The 14525-nt window shown below is 34.3% G+C and overlaps 1 protein-coding gene and 1 pseudogene across 2 annotated transcripts; both read left to right on the top strand.

The window, feature by feature from the left end:
* The first annotated feature begins 97 nt into the window (after positions 1-97).
* LOC132167444 (UDP-glycosyltransferase 76H1-like) lies at positions 98-2599 on the top strand (annotated as a pseudogene).
* A 4098-nt stretch (positions 2600-6697) lies between these two features.
* Positions 6698-10429, top strand: LOC132165713 (UDP-glycosyltransferase 76H1-like). 2 transcript variants are annotated; one of them, XM_059576385.1, is made up of 3 exons: positions 6698-7189; positions 8679-9173; positions 9739-10429. In XM_059576385.1, the coding sequence occupies exons 1-3, from the start codon at positions 6700-6702 to the stop codon at positions 10128-10130; spliced, it is 1377 nt and encodes a 458-aa protein (XP_059432368.1). In that variant the 5' UTR covers positions 6698-6699; the 3' UTR covers positions 10131-10429. The 2 variants fall into 2 exon arrangements, with proteins under 2 accessions (XP_059432368.1, XP_059432377.1); XM_059576394.1 differs by having other exon boundaries at positions 9742-10426.
* Positions 10430-14525: the final 4096 nt, after the last annotated feature.

Here is a 14525-nt window from a genome sequence, read left to right as displayed (position 1 = left end):
GCCCCTCTCCGAAATTTTTTCACAGGAGAATTGCTACACTTACAATCGAATTTTACAAACAATCCTTACAAATTGACGTGGCAAAGGAAAAAGACAAAAACATTTTGAGACTTGCTGCCCGTGAGAGACCACACGGGTCTGGCCGGACCCAGGCCGCCCCAGCATCGCCAATCTGCAATGTGGTTCGCTCTCCGTGATCGCCAACCATTTTTTCTCTTCTTCCCTTTCCCCTCTCTCACTCTCGCTCATCACCATGGCACCATAGAACCAGGGTAAGGATTTTGGGGTGTGATTTTGAAACAGAAGAAGCAAGCAAAAATGCAGAGGAAACCTAGTGGCAATTTTGGGGAAGATGAACCAGAGAAGAAAAAGAGGGAAAGAGAAAGAAGACGAAATTGGCCCAGTTTTTGATCATCCCTTTCGTAAATCATAGTTGCTGATCATCATCCCTTTTCCTTCTGTTTTTCTCCAAACTCTGCATCAACCCCATCTCTTCTTTCTTCATCACATGCATCCAAATCCCAGATAAATTCAACAGCCACCAAATTCTCGCCCTTCCCAAAAACCTTGCCATTTTCTTACCTCAAAATGCTCCACTGCTACTTCAACACCATAAAGAAGAAAAAATGTAAAAACCTTGCCATCTCACTCTCTAGTTTTGGATAGTGAGAAGGGAGAGCTCGTGAAAGCTCCAGCGAGAGTAGCGAAGAAAGGTGTCGTAGGAGAAGACCTTGGCGACTTTGAAGAGTCACAACGAGGCGGAGAGGAGAAGAGATGACGGCCTAGTCCCCTCCACTGACAAGGCCGTCTGGCCACGACCCATCTGGGTCCGGCCAGACCAACGGCGAGTCTGGCCATGACCCCACGCCTGGGTCTGGCGTGGGTCTGGCCTAGACCCGCGTGGTCTCTCACGGGGAGTCAAGGGCAGCTGGTCCCAAAGAGTACAGCGCTGAATATTTTGGGAGAAACAACTAAAGGGTAAAAGTGTAATTTCACATCAGGAAAATGACAACAACAGTGTCTAGGCTGGGCCATGCCTTTTGCCAAACACCCCCGATCATGACAGAAACAACAAAAAATGCTTCTGCAATAATAGTGAACACAATCCACTTTCTTGAACAAAAAATACTAACAAAAGTGCAGGAAAAATTCGGAATTCCAATTTTTCCCATAGGCCCTTTTCATAAACTAGCACCATCTTCCTCTAGTTCACTGCTAGAGGAAGACACTAATTGCATTTCTTGGCTTGACAAACAAGCCCTAGAATCTGTTATTTATGTGAGCTTTGGCAGCAGGACAAGCATGGATGAAAATGAGCTTCTGGAGATTGCCTCAGGCCTAGCCAGGAGTGAGCAGCCTTTTCTGTGAGTGGTTCGACCTAGTTCGGTGCGTGGCTCGGAATGGGTAGAGGAGATTTTGCCCGAGAGCTTCTGGAAAAGAGTAGAAGGTATTAAATCACCATTTATCTCAAAAACTTACGCTAATAGGAATGAATGAATTTAACCATTTAATTTATATTCTAACATTCTTCTTCACATGTGAGCTCAAACTCCTCTTAATAAAGAAAATCCAACACATTGAATATTTGACTGAAATGGAGTAAATTGTGGAGTCAGGGTTTGAACTCATGATGTCTAGCTTTGATACCATATTAAGAGCTTCTTTGGGATTACATTGGGAAATAAAGATTTTATCTAAAAAAAAGATTCAATTTTAAGCTTTCCCCAAAACATAGTTTTGGGCTTCTTTTTTTAGAGCAAAAAGTCGAAGAAATGCTTTTTAAATTTTTTAACAAATGAACCCATTTTTTGTGTGGCACAACTTTTTATATTCTAAATAAAAACAAATTTTTAAGCTTTTTAATGCAAACTCATGTATATTCTAAACCACCACTTATCTTAAAAGTTTAAATTAATATAATTGAATAAATTTAATCATTTAATTTATATTCAAGCAGAAGGAAGAGGTTGCATTGTCAAATGGGCACTACAAAAGGAAGTCTTGGCGCATGGTGTGGTTGGAGGGTTTTGGAGCCACTGCGGCTGGAATTCAACCCTAGAAAGTGTTTGCGAACGAGTTCTGATGCTATGCCGGCCAATTTTTGGTGACCAACCTTTGAATGTGAGATATGTGCGTGATGTATGGAAGGTAGGCTTGGAGATGGAGGGTGTCTTGGAGAAAGGGAAGATAGAAAAAGGAATTAGAAGACTGATGATAGATAGTGAAGGCCTAGAGATAAGGCAGAGAGCAAAGGGTTTAAAGGAAAAGGCTAACTTTTGTTTGAGTGAGGATGGTTCATCCTACAATGCCTTGAATGAATTGGTGCAACATATATTGTCATCTTGATGACATGAGGATGAGGCCAAATTTCAATGATAAACATGCATGAGAATTGAGAGATGCTTCTTCTCAAGTTAGAGTAATGTTATTATTTACACTTATTTATCATGTACATTTTATATCAGTTGAGATAATGTGTTTTAAGTGACTTCTCATGCAATTTCTACATTAGATCTGCTTCTTCTGCTTATTTCTCTTGAGCAAAGCCATTTGTACATTAGATTGGCTTTTGCCTTTCTTCCCCAGGAAATGAGTACGACTTCTAAGTCTAAGAACTCTCGTTTTCTTCTTCAACCATTATTGTCATGTTAGGTTTGTTTCCATCCTCTAAATTTTTATTACTATTATTGCTCTACTTCTGCTAAAACTGCCAATAGTGGTAGAGATATTGTGGATAGTTCCAATCAGTTCTTGAAATTTGTGAGGGATCAATGCAAATCTTGTAGCTTTAGGAATCTTTATGATGCCTTAAGAGTGTTTAATAGAATGCTTCACATGCACCATTTGCCTTCCATTGTGGATTTTAATCAATTGCTGACTGCAATTGCAAGAATAAATCATCAGTCAACTATGATTTCTTAGATTAAAGAAATGCAACTGTCAAGAATTTCTCCCAATGTTTATACTCTCGGCGTTTCGATTAATTGCTTTTGTCATTTGAAGCGGGCATTTCGGCTTCTCTATCTTAGCAAGAACTTTGAAACTTGTTGAAAACTATATAATTCTAAACCCTCTTGTTAAGGGGCTCTATCTTCAGGGTAAACTTGCTGAAACTATAAAGTTGGTTAACATAATGGAGAAGATAGGCTACAAACCTGATGCAGTTATCTACTGAACAATAATGAACGATTTGTGTAAAATAGGTGAGACCACCGTGGCTATTAGGCTGGTTAGAAAGATCGAAGAAGGAAATCTTGAACTTACTGCAGTGATGTATAATACAATCATTGATAGTTTATGGAAGGGTATATTGATAAATGAGGCTTTAAACTTTTTATCTGAAATGAAAAATAGAGGAATTTGGCCAGACGTTTTTACTTAAAATTCTTTAATTCAGGGCTTGTGCAATTTTGCCCAGTGGAATGAGACAACTAAGCTATTGACTGAGATGGTGGAAAGGAAAATCATGCAAAATTTGCATACATTCAACATATTGGTGGACACGCTTGGCATGGAGGGGAAGTTGACAGAGGCGGAAGAAGTTTTTAATGTGATGATTTAGAGGGGCATAGAGCCTGATACAATCACTTACACTTCTTTGATTGGCGGTTACTGTTTGTAAAATAGATTAGATGAAGCTGTCAAAGTATTTAATATGATGGTTCGAAAGGATTGTTCGCCTTCTATTGTTAACTATACCATATTGATCCACGGATATTGTAAAAATAGAAGAATTGATGAGGCAATGATTCTCTTCCGTGAAATGACTATCAATGGCATGATTCCCAATGTTGTTACTTACACCACTCTTATAGGCGGGTTTTGCCAAGTTGGGAGTCTTAAGACTGAACTAGTGCTACTCCACAAGATGCAAGGTTGTGACCAACATCCTAATCGCCTAACTTATGCTACTTTGTTAGATGGTCTGTGTAAGAATCTAAACTTTCCAGAGGCAATGATATTGTTTCAAGAGATGGAAGACAAAAAGTTAGACCTTAATATTGTTGTTAACAGTATCTTGATTGATGGTATGTGTAATGTTGGAAAAATTAAGGCTGCAAGAGAACTTTTTAATACTCTTCCTACCAAAGGTTTGCAACCAGGTGTTCCAACGTATAATATAATGATCAAATGGCTTTGCAAAGAGGGATAACTGAATGAAGCGAGGGAGCTATTTAAAAAATGGGGTGGTTTGGACCACCCCATTTTGGCCAAGGGGGTGGTTGGAGGCACCCCGATTTTCTTCTTCTTATATATATATATATATTTTCCTTTTCTTTTTCTTTCTTTTTTTTTTTAAAAAAAAATTAATGCCCAAAATGACGTCGTTTTGGGCTGAGGGTGGGTGCTTAGTTTGGGGGTGTTTTCAGAATTTCAAGTGAACTGAGTGAGGGTATAATGGGCATAAAAATACAAACTGTTTGAGTTTAACCTTGAAAACTAACAGAGGGGGGTAAAGTGATAGAAATTGAAAGTTTATGGGGGTAAAGTGAGAGGTTTTGAAGTTCAAGGAGGGTATGTCAAAAATGGTGGTACTTCAGGAGGGTAAAGTGAAGTTTCCCCAAAGTTTTAAGTTAAAGGTGAACGGTTAAGATGTGTTGAAAGGTTTTTCAACTCAAAACTTTATCGCTTTTTAAGAGAGACGAAACAGATAACTAGAGAGACCAAGAACTTGACAGAGAAGATTGGCAACCAAATTGAGCTTATACTAATCGTTCCTCTTGATTGCTAAGAAAATCAAAGAAGCAAGAATAAAATTATAATAACAAGTATTTTTTTTCTTCATGAGAACTATTGAAAAACCACCAACATACATCATTCTTTTTCCCTCAATGTCTCAGCAGCCAAGAGGGAGGAAAACGTATATATGCTTAAATCTCTCCAAAAATTTGAACTATGTAAAATTTACCCCCAAGCATTTTTCGCTCACGACAACGACTTCTTTCTCTCTCGCTAGTACTGCTCTCTTCTCTGTCAAGTTCTTGGTCTCTCTCCGGGTTCCGTAGTCTCCTCTCTCGTGTTATCAGTTTCGCCTCAGTCTCTCTCATAAAAAATGACAAAGTTTTAAGTAGAAAAAACTTTCAATTAATACATTGACCCGTTCACTTTTAACTTTCAATGCATCTTAGCCGTTTAACAGCATACATGTGGTAGTTTTAACTACAGCTGGAAAACAAAAAACCTACAAGAATTAAAGCATTCATATTGATTTATCTATATTTTTATGCAAAATGGTTAATCAAAACCTAAGTTTAGCTAATGATTGAGTTTTAAAAGATACCATACATTGGAAAAAAGAGATGAGGAGAGAGAAATAGTAAAAGGAAATTTTGGAAGAAATAGTAGGAAAAAATTTTGGAAAAAAAGAGATGTGGAAGAGAAATAGTAGGAGAAAATTTTGGGAAAAGAGAGATGTGGAGAGAGAAATAGTATATTAATGAGATGGATGTTTGAACAGTGTCTACTACATGTAGCAGTACCTGTTCACAAATGAAAAAAAAAAAAAAAAAAAAAAAAAAGGTATTTTGCATTTGAAATGCATAATCCAATGTAGAGGATTTTTTAGTGTTTCATTTATCTATTTTGGATAAAAATACCATTTGGGTCCGACTAAGGCCTACTTGAGTATATTAATCATTCTTATTTTTTATATTTTCTCAATGTAAGACATAAACCTCACACATGTACTTATACACCACAAAGCTTGGATATAATTGCTCTCAAGATACATGAATCAGAATGGGCAGTTCCGTTGTCTAGCTACACGATCACGACTTTAGGCAGAAAAATCATAATATTATTCAAATTTGTCTTCACTTGGCGTGCGTGAGTGCTTACGTTCTATGTAAAGCAAAATGTTCAACCCAAATACACAAAGGAAAATGCAATATTATCACAATTTATGAGAAATGCAATATTATCACAATTTTATCTCATTTTGTTGATATGTTGTTTTCTATTTGTCTTTAAATTAGCCCTTATTACAAAACAAATTAAAAATTAGCAATACCACGTAGTAAAATAAAAGTTTACATAACATTATACATAAAGAAGAGTGGTAAACTAGGATTGGATCCGATATCATACCTAATACATTTCATTTGGGTCATTCAATTTGAATTAATAGTTGAAATTGTGATTATAAAAAAAATAAAAAAATTGTTTTAATAGCTAAAACTATTGGCACAATCAATTTTTTGGCAAGGGAGCGATTCGGCCACCCCTGATTGCAAGTTTAGAGTAGTTGAACCACTACTTTGGCCTGTTTGGAGCGACCAAACTATTCCTTAGCCAAAGAGATAATTCGGCCACTCCTAATAATTTGTTCGGAGGATAGCAAAATCACCCAATTTTAAGGGAAATGCTAGATTTTTTTATTTTTTTGTGTGTTCTTCCTGTGTCTTACTCATCATAGGTTAATATTATTTTATATATATAAAAGTTATTTTTATTCCTCTCACTTGATTTTTATAAAATAAAATCCACATAAGACAAAAAAGACACAAGGAGAACAAAAAAAAAAAAAAAAACACTTTCCATTTCCACAATTTTAATAGCTGTTTTTTAAAGAACTGTCCAAATCAACTGTAGGACATCTTGAAAATTCTTCCTTGGTTTACTTTTCTACACAAATATCTCATTTACATATAAATGTATATGTATTTATCAAATTAAGCACTAATTGTGACTATTTTGGTGATGATGGAAAAGGAAGAAGCAAAAAGGCATGGCCGGAGGTTGGTGCTTGTGGTGTATCCTTCCCAAGGCCACATAAATCCCATGCTTCAGCTCGCCACAATCCTCTACTCCAAAGGCTTTTCAATCATCATTCTACACCCAGAATTCAACTCTCCAAACCATTCAAACCACCCGGACTTCAGCTTCGTCTCCATACCAGGCGGCTTGTCTAATGTCTCCGCCTCGCCTGGGGATATTGTCGCCACCATATCCGCCATTAACAGGAGCTGTGAAGCTCCGTTTCAGCGATACTTGGAGCAGATTTTGGAAGTGGAGGATCCACACGATCGGGTTGCCGGTGTTATTTATGATGGGTTCATGCACTTTGCTCAGCGCGTGGCGAATCATCTGAAACTTCCTGGGATTAGCATGTGTACAACTGCGGCTGCCTCGTTGTTGGCCTTCGCCGTCTCTCGTCATCCTGACGGCCACGGCTATATCCCCTATCAAGGTACTAATTATTTGGAGAAAGCTTTTTAAGGTATATATATATATATATTAGGAATAAGAAAACATATTTGAGCATCTCTAGTACCGCCTTTAAACATGTGTTGTTTTTATCATCAAACAGACCTTTTAAAATGAAAAATTTACAACAATTTGCTACCATAGAAACTTGTAGGAATTTTTTTTTATTATTTTATCTCATCTTTCTCTTTTCTCTTTATTTTTCTCTTATTTCTCTTTATTAAAAAAATATATATATTATTTAAAGAGAATAGCTTGTCAATTGCTATAATATGTATTGAAAAATGAGTAGGTAAAATAAAAAAAATGAGTTTTTGAGTAGCTAAAATAATTCTTATTGTTGGAGATAAAAACACAAAATACTCAAAAAAAAAAAAAAATTATATTTACATCACATCAATTTAAAAAGTTTTGTCAAACAAACATAAATTGCTAAAAACCCAAATTTCACTTTAATTGATGAGAAATGGTTTCATGAATCTATCATTTTTTTTTTCTTTCTTTCTTTCTCATATGGTCATGACAACTACAAAAAAAGAGAGCTTCAATGACATTTGATATTGTGCTGTTTGGGAAAAACGTCATTAAAATGCATCTTTTTACTGTTCAAACAACATCACTCTACAGAAGGTGTCATTACTGTTTAAATGACACTATTCACGCACTAGAATATGTTGTTCGAGCACATGATTTCAATTTCAATTTCAGTTGAATTTCCTTCAAAAATCACTAATACCATCCATGATTTTTTTTTTCTTCCTATGGCAGGTTGTTAGAGAATTTGAAAAATCAAGGAAAAAGGAAATATCAACATTTAATGCTTTGCCGTTTAATTTGTTAATGTGATTTGAAAAGTATTTTTGTCTTTTGTTTTAAAAAGTGTTATAATGTGAGTTAAATGTATTTTTCTATGTTTTTAGGATTTATTTTATTTTATTATTATTATTTTTTTTGTATTTGAGTAATTTTTTTTTTTTTAAGCTATTTGAGTAAATATTAGATACCACATATTTATCCTACGATTATCTCATAATGTTGATGCGGTAGTTTCAACTAATTAATATGATGTTTTTTTTATTTTTAATTTTTTAATTTTTTGTAACAATAACTAATCCAATAGCTGGTTAAGACTATCATATCAACATTGTGTAATAATTATGAGATAAAAATATAATTATTAACATTACTGGAACCAGGGACGGATTTAGGGGGGACCGATAGTGGCCCTGGTCTCCCCCACCCCCAAAATTACAAGGAAAAAAAATTTAAGGCAAAAAAAAAAAAAAAAAATTAAGGTAAAAAAATAATAATTTAAGATATTTTTTGTTAATTAGTTCCTCCCCAAAAAAATTTAGCTCTTAATCCTCCAAACTCAAAGTTGGCTCCGTCCCTTACTGGACCAGCCAAATCCAAATTCTTCTTTCTTTTTATCATGTTATGAGTAATTAATATTATCTCCATCTATGTTACAGATTCTCTCTCTCAATTAGACCAAGAGCCTGAGCTGGAGGCCCTTAAGCTTGAGGACATAATAAAATCCGCGGCAGGAAATCCAACCTCATTGGAGCAGAGAGCGATCATTAAAGAATCAACAAAAAATGCTTCTGCAATAATAGTGAACACAATCCATTTCCTTGAACAAAAAAAACTAACAAAAGTGCAGGAATATTTCGGAAATCCAATTTTTCCCATAGGCCCTTTTCATAAACTAGCTCCATCTTCCTCTAGTTCACTGCTAGAGGAAGACACTAATTGCATTTCTTGGCTTGACAAACAAGCCCTAGAATCTGTTATTTATGTGAGCTTTGGCAGCATGACAAGCATGGATGAAAATGAGCTTTTGGAGATTGCCTCAGGCCTAGCCAGCAGTGAGTTGCCTTTTCTGTGGGTGGTTCGACCCGGTTTGGTTACTGGCTCGGAATGGGTGGAGGAGCTTTTGCCCGAGAGCTTCTGGAAAAGAGTAGAAGGTATTAAATCACTATTTATTTCAAAAACTTACGCTAATAGGAATGAATGAATTTAACCATTTAATTTATATTCTAACATTCTTTTTCACATGTGAGCTCAAACTCCTCTTAATAAAGAAGACCTAACACATTGAATATTTGACTGAAATGAGGTAAATTGTGGAGTCAGGATTTGAGCTCATGACGTATAGCTTTCATACCATATTAAGAGCTTGTTTGGGATTACATTGGGAAATAAAGCTTTTATCTATAGGAAAAAAAAAATGCTAGAGAGAGCTTTTTAGAAAGGAAAAACAAAAAATAATAAATAAAATAAAAAAATAAATTTTAAGCTTTCCCCAAAACATAGTTTTGGGCTTTTTTATGAGCAAAAAGTCGAAGAAATGCTTTTTAAATTTTTTAACAAATGAACCTATTTTTTGTGTGGCACAACTTTTTATATACTAAATAAAAACACCTTTTTAAGCTTTTTAATGCAATCTCATATATATTCTAAACCACCACTTATTTCAAAAGTTTAAACTAATATGATTAAATAAATTTAATTATTTAACTTATATTCTAGCAGAAGGAAGAGGTTGCATTGTCAAATGGGCACCACAAAAAGAAGTCTTGGCGCATGGTGCAGTTGGAGGGTTTTGGAGCCACTGCGGCTGGAATTCAATCCTAGAAAGTGTTTGCGAAGGAGTTCCAATGCTATGCCGGCCAATTTTTGGTGACCAACCTTTGAATGTGAGATATGTGTGTGATGTATGGAAGATAGGCTTGGAGATAGAGGGTGTCTTGGAGAGAGGGAAGATAGAAAAAGGAATTAGAAGACTGATGATAGATAGTGAAGGCCTAGAGATAAGGCAGAGAGCAAAGGGTTTAAAGGAAAAGGCTAACTTTTGTTTGAGTGAGGATGGTTCATCCTACAATGCCTTGAATGAATTGGTGCAACATATATTGTCATCTTGATGACATGAGGATGAGGCCAAATTTCAATGATAAACATGCATGAGAATTGAGAGATGCTTCCTCTCAAGTTAGAGTAATGTTATTATTCACACTTATTTATCATGTACATTTATATCAGTTGAAATAATGTATTTTAAGTGACTTCTTATGCAATTTATACATTAGATCTGCTTCTTCTGCTTATTTCTCTTGAGCAAAGCCATTTGTACATCAGATTGGCTTTTGCTTTTCTTCCTCAGGAAATGAGTACGACTTATAAGTCTAAGAACTCTCTCATTTTCTTCTTCAACCATTATTGTCATGTTTGGTTTGTTTCCATCCTCTAAATTTTTATTATTATTATTGCTCTACTTCTGCTAAAACTGCCAATAGTGGTAGAGATATTGTGGATAGCCCCAATCAGTTCCTGAAATCTGTGAGGGATCAATGCAAATCTCGTAGCTTTAGGAATCTTGATGATGCCTTAAGAGTGTTTAATAGAATGCTTCACATGCACCCTTTGCCTTCCATTGTGGATTTTAATCAATTGCTAACTGCAATTGCAAGAATGAACCATCACTCAACTGTGATTTCTTTGATTAAAGAAATGCAACTGTCAAGAATTTCTCTCGATGTTTATACTCTCGGCGTTTCGATTAATTGCTTTTGCCATTTGAAGCGGGCGGATTTCGGCTTCTTTATCTTAGCAAGAATTTTGAAACTTGGTTTTCAACCAAACTGTATAATTGTAAACACTTTTGTCAGGAGGCTCTGTCTTCAGGGTAAACTTATTGAAACTATGAAGTTGGTTAACATAATAGTGTGTTAGACAATGATTATGTTTTTTTATTGTTTGGATTACATTATATAGGTTATGTTGACAATTAATATAAATGAAGGTAGTTGAAGAAGTTTTATTTATTTGTTTAATAGTGTGTTGCTGAATGAATTAATTTTTGGATTTTAATGTATACAACAACATTAAATTTAAATTTTTTTTTAGTAAAATATAAATTTTGCTAGGAATAAAAATTTCTTATAAACTGAGTTGGAGAAAACTGCTCAGACGCAGCTTCTAAAAGTGACATGTTCCTTAGCAAATAAGAACCATAAGTTTTTTTTTTTTTTTTTTTTAATAATTTGTGTGTTCTTTCATGATTATTATTATTTTTTAAAAAAGAAAAAATATTAATAAGAAAGAATGTACTTTTCACATACTTAAGGGACACACGTTATGTTAAAAATTGTGTTTGAGAAATTTTATCTAATCCAATTTGTAAGAAAATTTTGTCATATAAGACAAATATTAAAAAAAAAAAAAAAAAACTTAATTAATTACCATCTATACATGCAAGGATCAATCATAGATAGATAGAAATAGCTCACTCTGATTCAAGCCGATCCTTCTTTTTTACATCAAAGTGGGAATATCTCATTACCAGATATATTGGGCTTATTGGCTGGGAACCACGCTTTATGAAGCGAAGGTCACTAGTTTGAATTTCCCCTCTCACTCTTATATATATATATATATATATATATATATATAGAGAGAGAGAGAGAGAGAGAGAGAGCTTATAATTACAAATTGGAGAAAGGAAAATGTTTATAGAACTTTTGAAATTCAAATACGTATCAAGGAAAATCTAAGAAAATTGGAAAAATTTAGAAATAATTGACCAAGAAAAAAACAAAAGGAAAAGAAGAAATTCGCATACAGTTGTGAAGAAACAAATAAAAAAATTAAAAATTAAAAATTAAAAAATTAAAAAGTAATTTAAAATTGTAAAAATAAAACAGAGTAAATTATAATTACTCTGAAGTGGATGTGGGTACATGGCAATTCTTGATCTTGCTTAAAAGTGAAAGAAATGTATCACTTGGATTTTGGAAGCTGATCACCCCATAAGACCATGTTTCTAGAATCCATCTCATATTATTGAAAATTTAAAAGGAAATGGGAGACCAACAATATATATATATATATATATATCCACACAAAAGAGGGAGGGAGATTCATATTTAAGGACGCACCCAAGAAAGAAAAACATAAAATAATCAACATCTCTACCGTCTTTGAAGATCAAATTGAGGGTTGAGCTGATTTCTAAACCTTTGCGTGGACACTGTCTTTACCCATACCATTCAAATTTCTTGCACATTCTACATATACAAGCTTACAGTTTTATTTTTAAATCTTTTGGTGCTTGGTATCTTATCATTAACTGCTTCATATCAAACTTAAGGGAAACCAATTAAACAAGCATTATTTGACTAAGATATGGTGGTTTATTTTCAATGGGGAACTGAAGGTTCAGCATGTGTACTTCACCCAAAAGTTGTGCCTACAGAAAAATTAAGCTAGCTCAAGGAAAATCTTGAATCATCACCTTTAATTTAAGGAATCAAGATCTCATACAAGGAGAACATCAAGCATCAATAAAGCATTAAGAGCCCTACTCATGTTAGGAAGAACCCAAAAGGCTCATTACTTCTCTTCATTTTTTATTTTTTTTTCTGCAGTACACCATTTTGAGAATATTTTGCAGCTAAACAGTTAAAACCCATCATAAGCTATAACAAAAACCTACCACTTTTTACACTTTTTTGAAATCTCCTTCACTTGTTTGGATCTAAATGAATCCCCAAATTCCATTCTAGGAGATGGAATGCCTCCTGTGTCTTGAAGCTGAAGCTGAGCTTAACTAGTTGAATTAAGAAGATAGAGATAAGTCAATGAAGCTAGAGAGTGTGAGGTTTCAATCACTTGCAATTTCTGCAAGATATCCATCAATCAGTTTACCAACATTCAACAAGGATCCAAGTTCCAAGACAAAATTATCAGTCCCCTTCTCATTCTTCTCAACATCCATATCCCTATCGCACTTTTCATTCATCAAAAATCGATTCACAATTCACTTCACCAACTCAATATCATATATAGTAATTTGGGGAGACCGAGATGGGATCAGTAAATCTTTTACAGAAGCTTCATGCAGCTTTAGGCTGATCTTATTCACCAAATTAAGCACAAAAACCATTAAAGCAGCCGGAAAAGATCCCCAGCTCTCATGGTGATTGGACTGCCCCTGCAGCAGCCATTTCTCCCTAAATCATGGAGCCTTTTCAAGCTCCCTGTTTCACGGCTTGCCCTCTGCTGAAATGCACATCATCTCAGCACATCTATGTGCTCCCAACCTTTCCTTTAATTGCTTACTTTCTTTTCTTGCCTTGATTAACTTGTTAGGTATCTTCTAGTTTAGATTTTACCATGTTCTCTTTGAATTCTTTCCCTGTAATTATTCACTGCCTAATTGGCTATATATACAAGAAGCTTCACAGTTTTGGATTAAGAAACCAAAACAGTTTACTCAAAAACTTTCAAAGGTAAAACTTCACTTGTGATGACATCCGTTGCCAATTCAGATGACACATATCTGCGTGAGTAGGACAAAAAGGTCACTATAAAGGTGAACATACAATAGAAAATCTATATGCATATGACCATCTCATGGAAAGTGAATTGTGTGCATCATCATTTCATAAACCAACAATAGATCAGAAATTTGAAACACCCAAGTAAACCCAACAATAATCAAAGTTATGGGTTGCAACAGTAAACAAGATAAATAATCTTGCCACTCAGCAGCACAAACTAGTTTTTGCATGGAACATCATAGACAGATTTCAAGTTCATTTAATGGACCTCAATAACTGGAGCTAACAAGTCATATGAATATTTAAAATCTATAGATAACGCCCTAAAATATAATAAAAACAATCAATTCCATTATAAAAGATTACTATTTTTTAAAATTATACACTTTTTTAAGGGATTGGCTCAAGTGGTAATAGCACAATTTGAAGGTTGAACTACAATGTTATCAAATTTTTAATTACACTTGTTTTAATCAAATACTTTTTAAAATTACTATTTCTTAAAATTATACACTTTTTCAAGGGATTGGCTGAAGTGGTAATACCATTGGTCTTTATGATAGTCCATGAGGTTTAAGATTTGAATCCATTTAAGTGCAAACAATTCTTTAGGGTCAATCCGTCAGCGAAGCTAGAGAATTACATGATCGGTATGGAGGGGCGCTTTACACGAGTCCGAAGTTTATCTAACGAAATGATTACACGAAGTGACCTTGCCTGAGTGGAGTGCTTCATCATTAAAAAAAAAAAAAAAAAAAAAAAAAAAAAAATTGTACAATTTAAAATTACTAAACTAAAGAATCCTAAGTTTAACTAATTGCCTAAATAACATTAATCTTGATAATAATAATAATAATAATAATAATAATAATATACAAATAATTAATACGAACTTCCAAAAATATATATAAAGTATTATTTATATGAAAAATGAATTAGTTAATCAATTAGTTGGTAATAGTGAGCGTCGGCTTTTTT

The sequence above is a fragment of the Corylus avellana genome, chromosome ca1 (genome assembly GCF_901000735.1).
Source record: "Corylus avellana chromosome ca1, CavTom2PMs-1.0".
Taxonomy (NCBI): domain Eukaryota; kingdom Viridiplantae; phylum Streptophyta; class Magnoliopsida; order Fagales; family Betulaceae; genus Corylus; species Corylus avellana.
Note: the sequence above shows the minus strand (reverse complement) of the source record. Positions and strands in the feature narration are given on the sequence as shown.